The 22671-nt window shown below is 43.3% G+C and overlaps 1 protein-coding gene across 7 annotated transcripts in view; it reads right to left on the bottom strand.

The window, feature by feature from the left end:
* Positions 1–22671, bottom strand: part of SBNO2 (strawberry notch homolog 2) — a 70415-nt gene that overhangs the window by 28926 nt on the left and 18818 nt on the right. For 3 of the 7 annotated variants that reach the window (XM_068919623.1, XM_009667696.2, XM_068919622.1), the window contains exon 4: positions 17942–18065. In XM_068919623.1, coding sequence (XP_068775724.1) covers positions 17942–18065 — 124 coding nt within the window. Of the gene's footprint in view, positions 1–5727; positions 6026–10647; positions 16349–16844; positions 17171–17941; positions 18066–22671 lie in introns of those variants that run through there. The other 4 variants (XM_068919624.1, XM_009667698.2, XM_068919625.1 and 1 more) reach the window with 4 other exon arrangements.

Below are 22671 nucleotides of genomic sequence, written 5' to 3'. Positions count from 1 at the left end.
CAGAGTACTAGCTACTTCTGACTACCAACGAAGCTGTTTAATTGCAATTTTATAATTGCAAAAGCCTAGAGGCTTCAGACAAAATTTAAGTCTCCTCGTGCCAAAGTGCTGCACAAACACGACGCAAGGAGCAGGGGAAGAAGTGCTAGTGTCATCTCGGTTTGGTTCTAGATAAATCTTGGCAAATCTACCCATCCTTTTCCCAGTGGCATGCCTCGATCTGGACGGGAAGGGAATGCGTTTCAGTGACGAGGATCCATCTCTCTGTCCTTACTCATTTTGTGGTGCCTGTGCCTGGCTTACAATTGTTCTATTTTGTGCCAACCCAGTGATGACGCTGGCTCAAGTCATGCAGATTTTTGCTCACAAAGACCTTTCAATTCCCTCCCTACCTTGTTTGATTTCTCAGATTTCAGGTAGCAGGAACTGATAGCCAAAAAGCACTTCTTAAACCACCTCCTGACAGCCTGGCACAGAACAAACATTGCACCATTCCCTGACTCCACACACCATTTCAGTTCTTCTCTTTCTACAGGAAATTTCACTTTCAAACTGGCAGAAAAAGAGATTGTCTTCTGCTTATTGAAGAGCAATGTACTTCTAAATGCTAAGGTGCAGCACACAGCCCTTTGCTGGAAACCTGCTTCTGTCCCAGAGGGATGTGCAGACAGACCAACAGGTCTTTCATCTTGCCGCAAAGAATTCTGCCAACACAAACCAGTTTTGTGTTTTTTTCCATAAGGGTTAAGTTTGCAACACATGGCCAACTCAAGTTCTCCGTTAGGACAGATAACTAAATGAGTGTGACAATACCACAACATGGCTGCCAGCAGAGCCGCAGTGTCTGATATGAGGAGAAATCACTGTTCATTTCCAGTTAAAGGCCAATTTTCTACTACAGAGCAGGAAAACAGCCAAAGATTTTAAAAGTCATTTAGCCCTGCCTGACATAAAAATCATGAACAGCTGAGCCTGCTTGTGTTATTCCTAAGGGCTTCTGGCCAAGAGTTGGGTCAGACCCTCTCCTGACTGCTATTAAAAGTTAGATTTTTGCAGTGTTTAAAGCCATCAGGACATGTTCCTTTCACCCTCTTCCCAGATGATGTCTTCTTTGGCACCTGAGAAGACAGTAGCTACTCTAAAGTCGTAGGTGCAGGAGCTGGCAGTTGTGCAAGAGCACTGATACACCAAGCTCAAGGCAAGCAGTAAAAGAGATGGCAGGAATGATAATGTAAACCTCATATTTTTGAAACATTGACTGGGGGAACCCAAAGACTCAAGGAGAAGGGGCTGTTTGTTATACTGTGCTATCAGAGTGGTACTGCTACAGGAGGCACCCTCCTGCCCGCAACAAGTACTGAGTTAGTGCGCGATTCTGCTGTCAGCCTTCAGCCCAACAACAGAAGTGCAGAGGTTCCTGTCCAGCTCTCACTCTTGATATTTCTGTGGCTATTTTAGGGTTACCCAGGAACCAGGGCTTTTCAGAGACTGAAGTAGGCATCTAGATTTACCATCTTAGAATTAAGTGGTCTATGGAAATAGGGTTCTGTTTCATACTCTAGAAGCTAGGGAGAAAACATTTGGGTAAATATCACAATTCTTGGCCGGGTAAGAGCCTTGTATATCCTGCAGGAATCTGCCTGTCTGCAAGGGCTCACATAGGACTGCTGAGGCAGTCAGCTCTGCTCAGATGAGAAGGGGAGTCAGCTGAGCCAGGCCAGATACGGCTGCAAGCCCACATTCTTCCCTATGCTATCTTCCCCCAAGAGCAAGAGGCCAGATTCATGAACTTGAGTCGCATCTCCCCAGCTGCTGATCTAGAGTACTGTACACATGTCAGATTCAAGCTAAAATTGCTCACGCTATTGAGATTTTTTTCCATTTACTCCCATCTCTCAAGGTCTGCAGCCTCTCTGAACCTTCCAGTCCTCTGCAGAGGTGCTTGCTGAATACTTTGACTCACTGTGCTGCCAAACCAAGCCATCATCTCCCCTCTCACCACTCTTCTGCTTTCTCCTCTTTACTCATGTTCCCAAGAACAACCACTGCAGGAGTCTAATGGCCTCTGGACCGTCACCACAGTCACCATAACCTACCCTCCTGTGCTAGCCACACCTCTCCAGACCCAACCAGGATATGGGCAAAGTGAAGAGCACTGGCATCTGGGCTTGCTGTGCCTTAGGAAAACAATTTAACAATTCTCTTACTACTACTCTTTCCTATTCCTATTTGTAGCAACTCTCCTGGCTACCCTCGGGCTCAAAGCTTGGGCACGCCTCAGGCTTGGTCATTTCACATAAATCACAAAACGGTCAGGTGGCAGGAAGAAAAGCAGACGTTTGCTCCCGATAAGCCTTCAGAACTCAGCTCACACACAGAAGTGTAAAAATGAGTTCACATTCATAACAGGCAATAGGAGACAAAATCAACATTATAATCATTGATTTTAAATTTAAGAGATGAAAGGCATTTATTAAAATCTGCATGCTGAGCGGAAAAGCATGTTTTTTCTCTCTTAAGAAAGGGCCACAGACAAGAAAGAGCTAAACAAAAAACCTCAGTAGCAAGGCAAATCCAGCTTTGTTCAGCCACAGGTTTTTGTTTTTTTCTTTTCATTCTGAAATGCCTTGTCAGATGGGGCTATTCAGCATTTAACTGACTACCTTTCATTTGAGGACTTCACAGTCCAGGGATGACTGCATTAGCGTCTCAAGAAGTCAGAAGGTGTCAGGTTCTAACTCTGTCTCATTGCTTAGCTGTGGCAAGCCACTTCTGCATGAGTTTTATTCACTTGCAATTACCGGTGAAAGAAGTCAGTTGAGGAGCAAATATCTGCAAACACACAGGCGCGGCAGCAAGAAGACCAGAGAGGAGATTAGAGCAGCCACTGTCCATTAGCATCTTGAAGAGAGCAAAGTGCCAGGTCGCAATAGCAGCGGGATGTGCTGAAAGCGCTGTACCATACCCCAGCAAGCTCCCTCTGCCTTCCTGACGTGAGCCCCTTCACCCCACTAATGAAGACTCCAGCTCCACCGCCTCCAACGTCCCCTCCCTCTGCTCGGTGCACTGGACTGAAATAGGAGGAGGAAATCAGCCTCAAAGTCAGAGGAAGGATAAATATTAGTCCTGGAAATGACTTCAGCTAGTTCATCCTCTTGCAGTATTACAAGGCATTAGTCGCAGACTTTCAAAGCATCCCATTTGTCTTACTTAATTACATTATTTAAAGAGCACTAAAACTAATAATATGCTAGATCCCTGCCCTGAAGAGCTTACAGTGCAACTTCTTTGCTTCATCTTTAGACTTCTTTAGATACAAAACGTAGCATAATTGCTTAATGCAAGGCCCTAGTGATAACTATAATCTGTGTCATCATAAGCCATGCTTTGACTAATTACTCCACTGTTTTTTATATGGTGCAAACAGGAGCAGCTATGTTAGTCTCCGGGGCTGGAGGGAAAGGAAGGATCATCACCTAAACTAACAGCTCCTGAAACAACAGAGCGGACACAAACACAACTCCCTTTCTCTATGGGCCCATGCCAGCTGTCACACCCATTGAACATTCCCCCACAAAGGGCTTTTTCATTTGATGAAAACACCACATTTAGTCAAAAGGTGTCAATCCCTCAACACACACATGGTTCTCGAAGCTGAAAACTAAATGACGACATTAAGGAGAGAACAGATGGGAACAGTGAAGGGTGAGGAGGTTGTAGATGCAGCAAACACTGGAAAGAGGAGCTGCCTGGACATATCTACAAAGCAACTTCCCCAATTTGGAAAGGGCTACTTCTGCTTTTGAAATGATTGGACGCGCTTGAGCAGCTGTACGGGGAAGTCACTCCAGAGAGATTACCCATTTCGTTCTTCAGGATTCAAAGTGAATTATTTTGTCCCTGTTTAAGACTGATGAACAGAAATTCAAGAAATTCCTCATTGGAAATAGGAGAATTTTACAATAATAGCACTTATTTTATGTTTCAGTGGAGAAATTGAAGTTGAAGAACAGAAGAAAGTTATCCCGTAAGGCAGGTCCTCTGTTTCAAATGCTATTCTGGATATGTACGACTTACTTCTGAAATTACACTGCGCACCCCCACCCCCCAACGTAGCATAGCCTCCAACCAAAATCTAGGCTGCAAATCCTATATGACCCCGGTACGAGGGCTTATCGGCAGCAGGCCGGGAGGTCTGCCTTGCCTCCCGTCACATCACTTCAGCCTGCGTCGTTAAACACTCCTCAGCCCCAGAGCAGAGAGCGTCTGGCTGAGGCGCCACGTTGAAGATCTCGGTCCTGAGCACTGTGTTTCACAGCACAGATTTTTCCCAGTTTCTCTTGTTACACTCGCAGGAGGACTGACACAAACAAACAGAGACTTTTAAGTCTGCACTTGTGTTCAGAGCTAACTGCCTGTGTGAGAGTATGAGATGGAAGTTTATAGAAGCATGTTATAAAATGGCTAAAGGGCAATTCTTTCTATTACGTGGTCACTCTGCTATAAAAATTTTACAAGGGGTCAACAGCCAGCCAAGGCAGAGACTACATAGCTGCTGGCTGTGGGTCTCGCCAGCATGTTCTTTTTTTACATTAAAGTTCAAATAAGATCAATATACTAGAATGGGGAATATTTTTTGATCTTTACATTGGAAGGTGCTCTAGTGTGTGACTTGATAAATCACTGATAGTAATCATTTGCTGGACTTTTAAACTGTGAAGACAAAGTAATCACCAATAGATGCTATTATGGCACACAATGTTTCGAACACTATCCCAAAAACAGAAGAGTTACCAAAGCCAAGAATTAACTCTTGGAAAAGATCAGAAAAAAAAAAAAATCAGAGCAGTAAAACCCAAATACTCATATCTCTTTCTTCCAACCACTAGAAACAGCTCAGCTTCTTTAGTCAAAACAAATTCTTTGTTAAAAATAATGAAAGAACAGGTGAAGTCTAAATACAGAAGGAGCATGCATCCTAAAAATATTTTCGGCCATGAAGCCATCAGTATAAACGGTTTGTTTGCTCACAATCCAGAACAATCTAGGCACAGAGGAAACAAATACTCTTTCTGCACAGCAGTTACTGGTTACTCTACTACACAGCACACACTTGATCGGGGCTTAAAAAAAGTATACAAACACAAATACACATAGATAAATATATGCATGCCAACAAATCTATAAAACCGGACGAGAAAAAATTTGTTTCTCAGCAATCACAGATTAAGCAAACTATGCTTTGGATAAGATAGAATCAAGAATGAGAAAATTAACAACTGCAATGTAAGCTGTCAATCATTAAAAGGAAATTTTCTAACCCCCAAAATCAAAGTCTTTCTATACGTGGGGCAATAAACTATGGCTGGCAAGCATTTCCTTTGCTTCTCTGTACATATATCGTTTAAAAATGAAACTCCTGAAAGCCATTACAACTAAAGAGATAGATCAATTCTCCACACAGCTCTTTCTCCCCTAAGTTCTAACCGACAGGAATAGCCTCCAAGTATCAGATATTTCAGCACAGTACAAATCACATCTTCAGAACACAAAATCTCTTCTCACTGTCTTGCATTAAAAGTTGTTGCCCTGAAAATTCTACTGCCATGGCAAAAATTAAAGGACGTACTAGCCCATGAGAGCGGCTGAAGCTGCCAGCCCTGCAGAAAGAACACAAACTAGCAATTCTAAGAAATAGAGGGGGGAAAAAAAAGGAAACAGCATTACCTTGTAGAGAGATGGGAACTTTAGCCAGAATTGCATCTGGGACATTTTAAAATAGCATTCAGTTTGCTGTGCGAAGAGCAGGACTCAGATGAAGCAGTAAGGTGAGTTCTTTCAATATATAATGGAGAAAGGTCTTCATTCATGACAGCGACAGCAGAAATGGCCAGAGAGAGCGCTCATCAAGGGTTTTTAAAAATTAACATTCAGAAGAAAGGAGTGAAAACGGGAGAAAAAAGGACAGCCATACAATGCGTCTGTCCTAAGCCTGTAAAATTTGCATATACTGTTTAGTCATGAAGGAGAGTGCTCTTACTTCCTCTAAGTACAAGGGCTGATTTTCAGGAAATGATGCCTGCTTGGTAAGTCAGTGAAATTACTGGCAATGCGATGAGAATTACTGTATGTGGTGTAATTCAACCACAGATACACTGTAAACAAAGCTGCGCTCCTCGGCAGCGCAGGCAGACTCGGGCCAGGAGCAGCCTGTGTAAGAACCTGGCTGCTCACTGCCCAGGACTTTGCTCCTTTCCTCCTTCCCCCATTTCAGTCCGAGAAAATGCTATCATTTTCTCCACAGCAACTTCTGCTTGGGGACTTGTGCAGGGTTTTCTTTTTTCTTTTTCCTCCTACATTGGTGATTTTAGGAGGTCAGATGAACTAATCAAACTGAAAGAGATTACAAAAAGTATTTAAAACTTTTCTCCCTCTTTTTTTTTTTTTTAAAGAGCCACATGTTTTCATCTTCAATATTTGCCCTACCCCAAATATTGTGATCAGAAAATAAAAAGGAGTAGCTTAATTCTTAATTTTCTATTCTGGATGATTCCTACTTTTCTGTGTCCAATAGAATTGCCTTCTTTTTCCAAAGGCTCTATTTTTTAACTTTATTTAACAGTTTTGGTAACAGAAATGAGCAAAATTTCTCATGTGGGGGAGTGGAGAAGAGAAAAAGGCAGTAAGAGGGGACACCTGAAAGGGACTCGTTAGGCTCTCCGTTAACCATCTCGGGCATTTGGGCCATCAGAGGAGGAACGGGAGAGAGGTGCTCACCCTGACCAGTTAGCCACAACCACGCGCACCCAGTGCCGCCCATACTGGGCCAGGAAGAGGCGTCCTGGCAGCAGATCGCCTCTCACCTCCTGCTCAGCACCTTTCCACGCAGACATGGCACTTCTCCAAACTGCAACGCAGCTTGTCACTGTTCTGCGTTAGAGCCAGAGCTTGGTGTCTGCCGTTGTGGCTATTGCAAGTGCTCTTGGGACCACGTGCCCAGAACTGCTGGGAAACCCCCATAGGCTTCTCAAAAAACAAAGAATTTAGGAGCAAGGAGCTACAGAAGACAGTAAAGTCTTTACAAGGCCTAAATGAGATGAGAGAAGCTTCTGAGTAGAAAGCAAGGAGCTTTCTAATGACACTGAGAATTAGGGGAAACCAACCAGAGGTGTTTTGCTTTGCTTACTTTACAACATCCTGCCTTTGGATGAGGAGGGAGCCAGTGTTTCAAGTCACAATGCATTGCCCTTAGAGGACAGTCCCCTACAAGACAAACACACTCAGTCCCAGGCCTGGAAAAATGCACATGCAGAACGCAAACCCAAGACAAGGGTTCACTGTTTCTAAGGAAAGCTGGGTCTGGTGCCTGGGCATACGACATAGCCCATCTGCGGCACAGGGCTTCCACAGGGATTATTGATAGCTCAGAATAACAAGGATCCAGGGTCCACCATGCAAAAAACTTAGCCTAGAAGACTTTTAGTCAATAAGTAAATAGGAAAAAAATGCTTTTCCCCAGACACTTTAAGACTACTTGAAGAGTAGATCCTCGTACCACACTCAGAGAAGCAGCAGTGCAGAAGGCTAAGAAATAGCAGCCTGAGCAGCTCTCACCCCACAACAAGTTATTTCACTTTTCTAACTAAAGAAAAAAAGCTGCGGATAGAGGCGTTTCATGAGTGCTGCTAAAGGAGATGCATTCTGCAGGAACTGTGGTGAAAATGAAGAGTTTGGTTTCTGTGGGCAGCTGGTTTGGGGTGGAGAAAGGCAGGAGGTTTTCACTGCTGCTTTTATCTGAATTTGATTGTATTTAATTATCTGGTAGTGCCCTGGAGCTTGGGATAGGTGCTTTAGTACGTTCGAAGTAAAGAGGCCAGATACATTTTTTTTAAACATCTTAATTATTGACTTGCTGGTGACTGACTCGCTGTCTGACCAAGCTTGCTTAAAACACCAACTCTTGCCTAAGACTACCAAGATCTTGCTATTTATACAACCTTTAAAAAGCAGGTGGCTTATTTCCTCTTCCCTTTCTCTCAGTGGACAACCAGAGTAACATGTAGGTAACAAAACTGGAGTGCCAAGAGGAAGCAAGACATATCACACTTTTACAGATACCAGGACCGCTAAATTGATTTCGTAATACCACAATAATATAATCACAGAAGATAAGATAACTGACTGAAAAACCACCACCTGGTATTTTAAGAACCTGTCCTAGGAGACAAGGTATGCCACAGCATTTCCACTCTCTAGAGTTAATCCATGAAGATGCATGCTGACAAACAGGGATAGGAAAGCAGAATTATTCTAGTGTTCACAATACTAATTGGACTTTTTCAGCAAAAATTGAAATGTAAAATCCAGTTAACTGCATGAACTTTGTTAGGTAACCTTCACAGCATTACCATGGTCTGGGCAACATGCTCTAGGTGACCCTGCTGGAATAGAAGGGTTGGACCAGACAATCTCCAGAGGTCTCTGCCAATCCCAGCTGCAATCTTTTAATGACTGACCTATAGGATAGGAACTTGCTGGAGGTTTCCCGAGAGCATGTGCTGAACTTTCAGGAAAGTGTAACATACAAATCAATATAGAATAACATATCTGTAGAGCAGACCTGGTAGCTTGCCACCCTCAAGCAACCAAAGAGCCTGGAACTAAATTTCCTGAAATACTTACCTGCCTAAAGATGAGACTTTCAGAAATGTCCAAGCACACTTTAGGCTCAGCTTCCTGACCTGGTGAGACGCTTGTGAAAAAAATATCAGGCCCCTGAATGTCTCTACAAGTGAAACTCCTGGTATCTGTGTAAACAGGCAACTTCACAGGCTGGATGGACGTTTGAGCAGTGCAAAGGATATTTAATTAGATCACAGCAGGTCCTTAGTGCCTTGGAAAAAATAAGTCTAAGAGTGACTAATGGGGTGGAAGAGTACTGAATATTTAAACGCTACAGTTTGTCCTAATAACTGTTTTTTTCAGAGGGACGAAAGATGGGAGTGTATGTATCGTACAGACCAAGTCTTGCTTTTCCTGTTTCCACAACAGGACTGGCTTTACTCAGCTGGGTACAAGGCTTTGCTTTGCATTTTGGCTGTTTTGAGAACCAAAAGAACCATTATTGCCACGCATAGGATACCCTCTGCTCTAGTTTAAAAGTGAGCAAAAGGAAGCAAGGTGTAGGGTGAATAAGTGCACAGAGAGGCTTTGACAAGTCGAGACCACAAATGCTTTATTTTTAAAGCTGACACTAAAGCAAGGATAACACAGCAGCTGGTAGGCATTTTATAATCAGAGCTGAAAAACAGTATGTGTATGGGGGTGTGGGAGGGATTAGGATCAGCAAACCTTGTTAGGACCTCTCTCCTTTCAGGACTGGAAATTTGGGAGGTAATTGCTATTTGTTAGGGAACGGGGAGAAGGGCAGGAGCAAACTCTTGCAGGTGATTGTTAAAAACTGGAAGGAATCAGTGCATGGCAATAGGCAGTGAGATGCTTTAATTTGGGGAATAGTCAACATATGTGAGCAGGAGAAGAAAAATTGACCAAAGAAACTGTTCTTCCTGGAGGCAATATTAACCATGGTGACTGTGTGGTAGGACCATTGGCGTCAGGGCTCAATTTGCAGAAGTGAAGGGCGTTTGAAAGAGTGTTTCCGAGGCATCCCTCGGAATAGAAACCTTTACACATTACAAATTAGGAGATATAGTCACCAGCAGCAGAACTGGAGACAGAGACCCACTTGATCTGACTGACTCAGACCAATTCTGCTTTGAATTAAAACATCTATTTGAAAACATTTCCCAGTGGTCTGCTATTAAGTTACAATACTGGCATTTTTTTTAAGAGCACGCCATGTTTCAGACTACTGCTTCTCCTGCTTTTGTTAGCTTTATAAAGGGGAGGAGGTAGAAAACTGTTTGCCAAGAATTTCAGAAGGTAGTTTTCTATTGCTTTCCATGCCTTCCCTGCTGCCTAGGAGCTGGGCATAACCTACGTTTGAGGCTAACAATACAGATGAAAACTAACAAGTGTTGAATAGAGGAGCCATCCGGGGCAGGTCTTCCTCCAGGCCCTCGTACCCCTTCCCCAGCCCACAGGCACACGGGCCAGCTCCTGCTTCCCCTGCAATCAGTGGCGCAGTGCGACCGACAACAAATTCAGTTCAGCCTTGAAAGCAGAATTCTTCTCGCTCAGGCACGATATCCCCATCTGATTTAGTCTCAAGAGCTCCTTTTATACATGGAAGAGGAAGATGTATTCCTAAAGTACAGTTCATCCAACCAAAAGGATGCTGCTTCAGATCAACCGCATCCCAGACGTGCCCCTCCCTTCTCAGTAACCACCTCAGTGACTAAATAAGATAGTCACAACAAACCAAACACTTGGTCAGATGAATTTTATGCTGGTGGCTAAGCCTTGCAGTTCAGAAAAGAATTGCAGCCCCTGTTTGTGCACCTGCCTGGATTGGCCCTTAGTTGTGAATACAATATTCGGGCGCTGAGAAGGACTAAGCAGCTACCGATCTGGCTAGCTCCAAACAGCAGCTTACTTTGCACCGAATGCAGTTCGTAACCAAAGCAACCAAACCTTTTAACCTTGTCTGATGCCCTCGTCTCTTTGTATGCCAATTGCAACACTTACTCAGTTCTGAGTTTGGTGCGTGGCCTTGTTATCAGGTGAATCATCCCAAAGTGCATTATCTGATGTGTTATCACCTGGGCGCTCCGCACAGGGTGAGCCTCTACAATGCAGGAGCCCAGGATAAGACAGCAGGGCAGCTGCAGACGCACAAAAGCCACACTTATAGCTCTCCTGTGGGGGAATGCACACCATAATTACAAACACAATTTAACCATATTTACTTAACTAGGTCAGATGAGCTGTTCTAATCAACGCAATGATTTTGCTAAACCAAAGCCTGAAGTAAGCGTGAGGTGTCTCACTGAAAGTGTTTTTAAAACACAATTAACTCGAGCCCAAAATCCAACCCTGAAGCGCAAAAACAAAGTCACAAGCATGTAAAGCAACTTATTCACAAAACCCTTCAAAGGTACCAGAGCCAGTTAATTGTCTTCAAATTGATTTTAATATCTGTATTCCCTCTAGACATAACTCCAGGACAGCGATAGGAAATTCCAGGTGGTTTCTTATTCCAGGAAGCGCTCTATTTCACTCAGAACCAAGTCTTTCATATAATTTAATAACTGCTACATTGATTTCTCTTAAATCACCATAGCTCTGTGCACTGAAGCACTTTTACAATTTTTTTTTTTTTTTTTTTAAGAGTAGGTTGAGAATTTTTTCCCCCCTTTTCAACAAGATTAATAAGACATTCCAAGACGGCGGTAGCAAAAAAAAAAAAGGGGGGGGGGCAGTTTATGATTAACATGTCCCCCACACATCACAAACACTATGAACAGCAGATCAAACAAGGCTGTAATTGCATCTTTACAGCATTATTGCAAATGACTGTACCCAAGAGCAGCCAATTCCTCCCTGCCTCCACAGCCTAAACCAGCCCTGACTGACCTCCTTCCTCATTTCAAGCACAACTTAAATTTTAGAAAGGGTACTGAGTTTCCTGCCAAAGCAGTTTTAAGTAGAGATGTTTCACTGAGGGAGAAAAGGAACGCGTTTCTGTAGAGCTCACTTGCAGGGCCGCTGAACGTCCGTACTTTCCACACATGCCAACAGGAGCTGCTTAGTCCTGCTGCAAAAAAATCAGGAGCTTTATTTTTCAGTGTATTTTCTGACAAACGAAACAATAAGAGGAGGCCTGTGTGTGCTCAGAGAAAAGTCCTGTTTTAGACAGATACAAGGAATAAGACAAATGAAGCTGAGCAAAGGGGTTGACTATCAGAAACAGTCTAAGGGCGAGACCATTTTAGATAACAAAAGGCTCAGAGGAAATGGGCAGAGTCATGTGTTTTAAATAATTCTAAACAGGATAGAACAGTGAAATCTAAAGAAAAACCTGTGGTGGCCAAGGGCAGGAAATATTCAAGTGACATTATGTTTTTCTAGAACAGGTTGCTCTGCTTTTATCATAAAGCTCAGGGGGCAGACTGCAGCTCAAAACATGCACTTGCCGGGGAACATTAGATCCCAATGTGTAAGATGAAACCTCCCAAATTTAGTGTTTTGTTGTGGTAATTAACAGCTCTTATGAACAGCAACACAAGACAGATATTTTTATCATAACAAGGCTGTGCAGTAGAATTACCACAAGCTAACACTGAATTCCAGTACATCAGTTAGGCTTAGCCACATCCCAAGACTTCAGGTTTTGAGGCCAGAGGGAAAAATAGGAGAAAGTGAGAAAAGCTATGGAAACTGAAATCCTGCTTCTCTTCAGGATTTTGACTGAAGTCAAATATCCTGAACATTTGCAGTCAGTAGACTCCTTCTATAAGGAGATCACACTAATGGTCTGGGCCAGACTTTGACTAAGGGCAACAGTTCCCAAGATCCAAAAATGCTATCAGACCCCAATACAGCCTCATATAACTATTTTCTAAACCTTAATTTAAGCCACTTGTTTATATTAAAAATGCCAACAGACCAGCAAGGATGAATCACCCTGCAGCAAGCCAAAAACCAAAAATGTTGTGGAGGAAACAGATTTCAAGTTCTCGTTAGGCTGTTCTGAGCATGCAAATGAAACATCTTTTCCAATATGCAGAAGGCATTCAACAAGGCTGCTGAGATACAAACAGAAATCACTTTTCACCAGACTGAAGTGGCAGTGGCTCATGAATCAATTAAAAAGGAATTCCTAGGATAATTAAAAAATGTGGCAACTCCCAATCATGATACCCTCTGGCCAGCAAAGACTTTGTGTTACACTCTGAAGGTCCAACCGAGGACTTCCCAAACAAAATACGGAGAGAAGATGGAGGGAACCAAACGCTAGCGCTGAAGGAAAAGACTTTTGTTCTCTGAATGCTCTTGTTGTGTCCCCAGATCTAAGGCATGACCAGTCTCAGCTCATCCCCACCCGCAGAAAGCATTTACTACGTGAATACCTCAACAAAATCATTAGTCATTTGCTCTTTAGACCCTTTAAATCCATTTTCAATATCACGCACATTCCTGGAAAACCCTTTAAAGAGACAAAACCACCTACATGTTTAATGCAGTCCAAGGCCAGGCTGGAATCCCACTGCAGCCCAGAAGGGCTGCAAGTACCTTATGGGAAGGGGGTGCTCACCAGCTCGCTGTCAAAGCTCACTCACATAAGGATCACATTCAGACCCACAAAGCTTCACTCTAAATTGGAGACGACGCTTTCATCTCCTTCCTCTACCTTCCCAGGATAGCTTGCAAAAAGTTAAGCACTAGCAGTGTGTTGAGACAAGTCAAGCTCTGGGACCCCAAGGGATAGCAAGCTCTCCAGTGCTGCTCAACTACCATATCATAAATGGGATTTTAGTATCTGGGCAAGGAAGAGCGAATGGCCTATCTCGCCGTATGAAGGCAGCACAGTTCTCACATAGGTACCCAATCTACCTTGTCCGCCCAGTGACCACAGATTTAATCAAGAATCTCTTACCAGAGCTTGCAGTGAACTCCTCATGATCTCCCTTCTGTTTCACTCTTCTGTCTTGGCACAGTTGTGACAGCACAAAGCCTAACAAGATTTGCCACTCCTGCCACCGCACACAGAGAGTGCCGTACAGACAGGTACTTTCCTATACAGTCACCTGGAAAGATGCAACTACCCAAGCTGGTTCCTACATGTCCCGAATGGTGTATTTCGGGTTTCTAGGCAGAGTGTTAATATTTAACAGTTTGGCATCTGGGATAGCTAGAAATCAGTAAAGTAGAAAATACTGTTGAAGCAAGAGATGAAAAAGCTCCAGGACACTCCTGGATGACTCCAGATGGAGGCCACTGCCTCCAGTTAATTGCGTGCCGCTCTAACAGATCCAGGCTCTAATTCTGGCTCCTATGAAAAAATCATCAGCTTTTCTTTGGATGAGCAGTGACTAGTAGTTTAGGAAAGCCCTAGGTTTTATCAAGTGACTTCCATGTTAGTGTTTATGTGGAATGGTCGCAGGACCAGAAAGATTGGCTCTGTTGACAGTTGTCCAGGAAAGAGGGGGAAAACCACAAATTAAAACAGCATTAGCTATCCAAGTCTCTTTCAAACATTTTTACAAGGGAAGCTATCTGCAAAGCACTTCCAGATCCTGCTGTGAATAATCCTCAAACGCCTAATGCAGGGGCTGAGTCAAACCCACTGGCTCTCTAGAAACAGATGAGGTCTGTTCACAAATGGTTGCAACAGTCCCCCATCACCATTAACAATTTATCGCATACTAATATATCAGTGTGCTAGGAGCAAACCATGTAGAGAGCTCAATCAGGAACTGAGCGCTCGGAGAGGCTGATCTGTAGCGTGAGGCATCACTGGCTCAGGAATTCGGCAGGCAGAGCCAGCAGGTTGAGCTGCAGGGTGACTTCAGATTGAAACGCTTCTTTGAGAGACAAGGGAGCACAAAACTAGTGTTATTTCACATTGATGGGCACTGTCATACTAGACATCTAGCAAGCACTCGTGTCAGACTGCACTGTGACAGCTCTAGACAGACACCATCCCTCTGAGGTACTAATTTTATCAGATTAGTTTCATATTGGAAAACACAGCTCTGACAAAAGTCTTATTCAGTGTTTTTCAGTTTCAGAGCTCAAAGGGTGACACCACTGTCTTGGGTTATCTGTGGGAATCTCCAGAAAGTCCCAGGCAGTAATGCTGAGTGCACAGGCTTACAGAGAAACACTGAGAGAAAAAGCACCCATAAAAATGCTTTTTTCATTGTGGGAACACATCTGGCACTATCTGCTTTTACATGGCAAGCAGTATCTGAGCAAAAAAACTGGCTCCTGTAAATGTTCGATTCAGAGGCAGCACTTTACTGTTTCTATTCTTGAACTAGAAGAGCTCTCATGCATGTGGTGTAATGGGAAAAGTCTCACAATAGTTGCCTTGGAATGGGTCAAAGCAAAAGTCTAACTGCCTACAATCACCTTGCTCCCTCGTGTTACTTCTCTGAAAGCTTGAGAATGGCACAGGAATCATTTCTTGTTCTGGACATCATTTAAGGTCATTTATGTCTGGTTTGTCTCAGAGCCCTCCTGCTTCTATATTACAGAGCCAACACTTAAGAGATGCGTCTCCTTCTCATAAAGGGTCTCCAAAATCTGCTCTTGCCAAGCTGGCTAAGATCAATTTCCGTGATGCAGCAGGGAGAGGAAGCTGATTGACCACTTAGATACTAGAAAATACATAAGTTGAAGAAATAATTAAGCCCCTTTCCCGTTAAACCCATCAACCAAGCTACACCAGACCTGCAAGCTGAAACCTATGGAGAGGACCCTTCTCCCTCTCCCCACTGCAGCCTGTTAAATGGCTTCCACAGGTTGATGAGATCACGTTTCTGTCTCATTCCTTCTGCAATTAATTCTGCAGGAGGCAAGGATCAATGCTATTATAATTCATTCACTTATCTGGTTTTATCCAGTTGTCAGAGTCTGGTCAATAACAGGATTCTGTCCCAGCAACAGCTCCTAGTGACTGACCACTGCGTTAGTGCTCACACAGGCAAAGCCACCTCGCAGCAGCCTCCCTGGAGCAGTCAGCCCTGTCGTGGGACTGAAGCGCACTAAACCAGTGAGGCAATTCCAGCAGTCTTGCCCAAGGAGTTGAACTTGGGCTACCACATCAGTGGCTCACCTCAAATGGCTCAAATTCTCAGGGTATGCAAATCCAAAACTGCAGAAATCAGAGCCCTAAGGAGATTCAAAAGCTATCCTCAGGCTTGTCCAAGAAAATAAAAGCACAACTAGAGAGAATTAACACATCTCCCTCTATAGCTAATCAAAAAGAGGAAAAACGTATCAATTTGTTCTTCTCTGCTGCTATAAATGCATTTCACACAACGTTTCTAAATAGATGTTCTCAGCTTTGTAATCAAGCTTGTAATCAGCAATCTGATCCAATGTTCATGACATCGCATCCCATACAAAGCAAGAGGCTGAGGCATCTCTGAATGAATCATGCAGGAAGAGACAGATTATGAAGGAATAAGCTTCTGTTTACACGTGTCTTGACATTGAGCAGTTACTGAAAATAAAAGAAACATTCAAAAGCACACAGTAACTTCATGGGGCCTACTGAAGTATTTTTTCCGTGTGTCAAAGCATGATGCTGGCACAAAATACACACATGATGTCCCAGTGTATCCTTGTGCCCCCCTTGCACTGTTTTCAGCAAGTTGGGCTTATGTTGGAGGGCATGCTTAGAATTCACAGTGAAACATCTAGAAATGCCAGTCTTCACCTGAACACAGAAAAGAGGAAAAAAATCAAACTCAGCTCCATTTCATACAAATCTGAATAGAGTCCCTGTGCTTATCTATCAAACTAAATCATAAACCTGAAGTTGACAGGTGTGACTTTCAGCTTAGCTAGTTCCCACTGGCTTCTTTGTGACTAGACAAAAAAAAAAAAAAACACAAAACACACACACACTTTTAACGAAACACATTTGACTTTTAGATAAAGTAGATGAACATTTTTAAGAGAGGCCATGATTCTGGGCAGTTCAGGTGAGACCTTAAAAGTCCAGCATGCCAGCAACTGCTGAACCCCCAGCCCACCTGTAAATCAGGGCTCACTTAAGGACTGTAAGCATACAAAAAAAAAAAAAACAACCCACACTCTATAATTTCTAACATAAGCCCCTTGCAGGACCGTCTAATTTAAAAAGCTTCTGAACATGGCTCGAAGTACGCGTGCCTGCCCCAAAGGACTGCCAGAATTCTGCTCCTTCTCACCTTTCCTGTCTGATGGGAGAGTCATGCTCAGGATACAAGTCAAGGACTGGAAGTAATGGGATCCTCCATTAACTCAGTCTGCACTGCTTCACCTTGGCTCCTTCCAGCATGGCTTTGAAGCACAGAGGACCTCTGCCTGCCCAAGGGGGGAAGTGGGACTGCTCGGCGCCTGCATGCTTCCCAGATAACCGGTGCAGTAACTTACTGACATAAGAGGGCTGAGACTACGGGGTTCATTCAATTTGGCTGTTGCCTTGATAGATTGAAGCAGGGTAACCTTCTGCAGTTTTGCTCACTGTGCATCTTCAGATGCTGGAAAGATAAAACTAACACAAAGAACACAACTGCCAGACACTGATAGTATCTCAATTAACTCCTGAAAAGGATGTAGTCCTTCCTTTATTCCAAGTCAGCTCTGTCACACAATAAGCTGCTTCCCAGTCTTTATTGGCCAACCTTATAAGACACTGCCAGAAGCAAGTGTCAACGTTTCAAAAACTTTATGGAATGAGTTCCTTCCAAGCCAGTGAGATCCCCGAGATGAGACTCTGTTGGCCGACAGAGACAACAAATGAACCAGGGTGACTATTCCTCCCACACCTCACCAACTCCACAAAAAATGAACTGGCTTGAATCTCAGTTTGTTAAGCATAGAGCTGATGAAGTCCATAAGTACTCACTATTCAAGAATCCACCCCTTCTAATTAGTGAGAAAGCACATGCAAAATATACAAGTGAACAGAGTTCTATGAATCAAATGATTTAGCTGACTGAAGCATTTTCAAATTCCCACTTACCTATACCCTCCTCTAAATGGGATTCTCTCATGCACTTTCAGTGTCTATGTTAAACAATTTTAAAACACAGAAGTAATGACTTTATCACAGATAAGCACTACTGAAGCAATGCAAAGCTTCTGAAATATGTTTTCAGAGAGTCTATCCCAATTACACACAATTCCTATCATGTGCTAGACAAACATAAGACAACATTGCCAGTCTCTTCCTTTTCCCTCTGTAGCACAATCCTAAAGAAAACAAAGGCCATCACCATAAAGCACCAATTTTCCCCAAAGACACGGGTAGCTATGTACTTACCTGAGGAAAATCACCATTTTTTGGTAAGAAGTCAATGGGGTCCACAGATGCATAGTTTGTATCCGATAAATGTGATGTGCTGATGGAACTCTCATAAAAATCGTGAGGGGAATTAAAATATTGCCTGTAAGGAAATGGGAAAAGCAGTTATTTCCTGTCAGTCCTGAGAATTTCTCAGGTTGCTTCAGGCTCCATCATCAGCGGTGAATGAGCTAATATGAGATGACACATACAAGAGACTGATTTTAAAAAGCTGTGTTTATCCAGAAGAGATATCTACAGGGCAAAATAATAAATCTACAAATTATAAGCTACTTCTCAGACTCACTACTGTAAGAGTCTGGAAAGTTGTACCACAATCATAAGATTAAGAATTCAATTCTCAACAATTTGTGTAAACTGGGAAAGGTTGCTTGGATAAAAAGGGCCTGAAGGACTAAATAATGTTTCAATCCTGACAACAAAACAAAATTAAACCTCCGAGACGTTCCAGTGCCAAGTGTTTGACGGGTGTGATGGAACCTGACAATCACGCTGTACGTAAGCACAAGCATTAAGTTTCACAGTAATATCACATCTGGACCCTAGCTCAGGTCACAGAGCTGAAGAAGCCCCACAAACTAACACAGACAAGCCTGCACGCTGGGAAAGGGAAAGACAACACCTCCCTTCTTACATCCTTGACAAGGAATTTCATCAGTCAGATACAGTGTGATCTTAGCTTAAAAAGAGATAAAAATGGAAGAGATAGGGACAGGCAGAATTATTAGACAAAAATATTAGCCCATACATGGTTTTGTAGGGATGCGTTATGGATGCATCTGATCACTACCTAGTTACAAAGCAAGACTACTGCCAAACAAGTGAAAAAAGCAGAGATCTTCTGATTACTCTCTCCTGGGCAGGGCACATGCCAGCACTTCCTCCTGCCTCCCTCCCCCCAGAACTAGCTGCCTCTGAACAGAAAGTAGGTAAGAATTGCAAAATCAGACGAGTTCCCTCTCCTCCTTCTCAGGAGTAGCCTCTGGTCTGTATTACATGACTGTCTTCTGGTTTTGCTATTACACACACAAGCCCTTTCCCTCTCCTGCAGGAGCAAGGAATGTGCTTCGTAATCTTTCCCGTAAGGGCTGCGCACGCAGAATGCTTGGGCAATCGCCACCCAACACGTTTTCATGTTGGAACCATTAAAATGTTTCACCCTATCTGATTGGTTTCCTTTTGTGGCAAGTTACACGTTTTTTTGTAATGCCAGGGTTACAGAACCCACAGCAAATAAACTTTAACAAGTCACTGGAGGAGGTTGGGTGGCAGGGAGGGGAAACAAAATTTAAGAAGAAATACTATCCAGGAGCAGAGCTAGGGAGGGACTGTACCACCAAAGTATTATTAAGCAGTTAAAAACGTCATACGTGGCTAGCAGTTCTTTACTACACCATGCCTAACATTTACATATGTATTTATCTGCAAACCTACACAGTTATCTCCCTCTGCTAAATACATTTTTGCTCCTCTTTTTTGCATCACTAAAGATAATGACCTGGAAAAGTCTCAGCTCCCTCCCCCTCTTTTTTTTTTTCCTTCCTGTATCAATGCTGCCACTGTTTTACTTACTGTGGAGATACACTGAAACAGCTACCTACCCGGGTGCAAATGCAAAGAGAGGTGGATTTAGCACACCTTGCACTTCATAGCTCTATCCAGAACTGGCCCTTGGCTCCTCCTAACCTATTGGGTCAAACTGAAAGCTATGGACAAATTCTGGGAATTAATAGGGTTACACACAGGAAAAGTTTGTGTAAACTGCTTTAAAGCTGAAACTGGTGTGGTCTCACCCTCTCTCTTGCAGAAGCAAAGGAGTTTGTGCAGCCCCAACATGAACTAACCAGGGGAAAACTACCGGCACCAGAAGAGTAAGCATAACCTATTTCACCAGATTCCCAGAGTCAGTGGAGGCAACATGAAGGAGACCAAGGCAGCCTCAATTCTGCCTGGCCTAACCTGTCGTGGAATGGCTAGCTTCAGCATGTTATTCTGCATCCCTTAATCTTGGTTTTCAAATCAGCAAGTGTCAGATGCAATTTCAAGACTCGGTAAGAAGAAAAAAAGGGCAAATAGCAATTCAATGCACTGCTTTGAGATCCTCTTCGGAAAGCAACTAAGTAGGCAGTGCTTGCCAAAGTCCTTTTAGTACCTTTGGTACTGTGCTTTGCCTTTCATTCAGTAAGAACTTAAGAATGTTCACTCTTGTTTGAAGAGCTGGCATAAAGCCACTGACAGGTTAACTTTAATTATATCTCAAAAACCAGCGTAATTGGAAGAGTCAAGTATGTGAACCTTGCTGCATTGCCAAAGCAAAAGTGTGAAAATAACCTCACAGCAAGATTGCCCTGTACGCGCCTGCTCACCCTTTCGGTATTTAGCTACTGACACACTGCTTCGTGGAAGCTACTCTTGGTAACAGCTTCCACTCCGAGGCTGACTAAAGGTCATTGTTTTAGAAAGGAAATTCACATTGGATTTATTCACACCGGATTTAAAAAAGACTGCCCCTTTGCACACTTAAACTAAGATCTGACATCAAGATGCAGCACTAGAAAAGGATCCAGGTGTCCTGGCTACTAGGAGAGAACACCTGCAGTCATTAACTCCGATATTGTAAGTCCACATCCTATCACAGCAATGCTCAACTCGCCCATGGAGAGGCGCACTCTGGCTAACCTGACCCATCCCAGAGCCAAAATCCCTCTAATTAAACTCAGAAGCAAGCCAGGGACGTGGACATTCGGGGCCCATCCAACAACAGTTATATGAAACCTGTTAATAAGTCCCTTTCAGGCCATTGACTCAACTTAACCAAAGACTTTGGCTCTTGAAGCAATCAAGGCTCTGTATTGATTACTAACCTCATAATAATTAAATATATGTGCTTATCATTTGGTCCAGTGAAACTGATCTCTAACCGTAGCACTGAGATCAGAGTTTAATGAGTTAACACTAGAGAGTTTGAAGCCATCTTATTTTACTTCTTTTGGCTACAGAAAGCCAGCACTGATCATCTTCCTGAACAAAAATGGGCCTTTTAACACAAATGACTAAATGTTTCATTGTAAATTCTTAGAGAAATTATACTGCACTGAGAAACTAAAGTTAAGTTTGGAGACGTGCTGTGTTCTTCAGAAAGAAGAGGCTGCATTCGGCCTGACACAGGAATCTGCAATCAGCCCCTTGGAAGAGGCACGCTCCACTACAACACAGGCAGCTTCTACATCACTTTTTTTTTTTTTTTTCCTCTCGTGAAAAGCTAATCATCCCCAAAGAAATCAAATGGACAAAAAGAGAAGGAATGCTGGTCTCCTACTTTTATTTAAGCTCTGTTTCACAAAAGAGGAAAAGAGAATCTGGGTCACGAGCTAAGTTCAGCTCAAATTTAGCCTTTAATTATGTGAAAGAGGTTACATATGCTGACCCAGGTACACATGTCCTTCAACAGGCACAGGTTAAGAAAATAAGCTTCTACTTCTTGCCCCCCACACAAAACAAGCCAAAAAAGCCAAGCCCAAAGATTCAGCTGTAAGAAAAAGAACATTTAGAAATCTAACTAGAGGGCTATTTCTCTCTAAGAAAGCATGAAGGAAAGTACATTAAGCTGTGCAAAGCTCAGAACAGAACAAGCAGTAGATGTCTTACTGCAGAGAGGTATCCTACACCTAACGAAGGAATAAAGCAGATGGCCCAGAGAAATTCTTTCATACCCAAGTTCTGTGACGTTATGAGCTGGGTGGGGAGCATTTTTGCATTATATCAAGTTCAGACAATTGCTTTAAATACCAAGATTGTTTTTTGCTGCCACCCACTCTAAACATAGCAGCAGTGGAACAGTTTGGTGTAAGGCAAACCTGAGCTGACATCTGACTCGCACAAACAACTTGATGTCAGTCCAGCCTGTGGTTCCCAGGGCAGAGCTATTTCATTCAACCCAGAAGGGGGAGAGGGGAGGGAAGAATTTGATCCTTTCGTCCAGTTCTCCTGAAGCTCATGTTTTCAACCAGCACAGTCCACAGGAATACGTTGGGGACAAGCTCTTACTGGAATCCACATCTCAAAAAGTGAGCCAGTGCACCACATATCCTTCCCGGGAGATAGGTATCCATCCATCCACAGCTTAAGCCTGCTATAGCAGCCTGTGTTTAAACAACTATGATACAGTGCCTGCCTCATATGCCTTACCCCCAGCTGCTAATAAATGTGTCCAGCGTACCTGAAGCCCTTCTGGGGCCATGTTGTAATTTCACTGGAGACCTCCTCTGTGCATTTTGGCCAGGCTTTATGCTTTGATCTTATAGCCTCCATCCAGAGATGCAAATTCCACTTCTCAGGTCTGCAGATGATCAGAGCCAGGCTGGCCAGGTCACAGGCTACCTAGCATTGATCTAGGTACTCTTCCTCCCCGTCATTAGACCAATTCATGTTTTTCAAAACCTACTTTATTATACTCCACAGGAAGGGAAAAGTGGGAAAGGGCAGGAAAATGGCAGGAAAAGGGGGAGGTTGTGTGTTTTGGAAACTGGGGAGAAAAGCTTTGCTCCAAGTTTTGAGAAATACTTTTTGCAGACGTGTGTGACGCCACTTCCAACAGCACACCTGGACTGACCCAGGCTCCCTTGGAGCAAGGAATGTATTGAGCCTACTGCTGTAAAAGCAGCCCAGCTCTTTCGGGGTAATTGCCT

This window comes from Struthio camelus, chromosome 26, assembly GCF_040807025.1.
Source record: "Struthio camelus isolate bStrCam1 chromosome 26, bStrCam1.hap1, whole genome shotgun sequence".
NCBI lineage: Eukaryota > Metazoa > Chordata > Aves > Struthioniformes > Struthionidae > Struthio > Struthio camelus.
The sequence above is the reverse complement of the archived record's forward strand: the minus strand, read 5'-3'. Positions and strand labels throughout refer to the sequence as shown.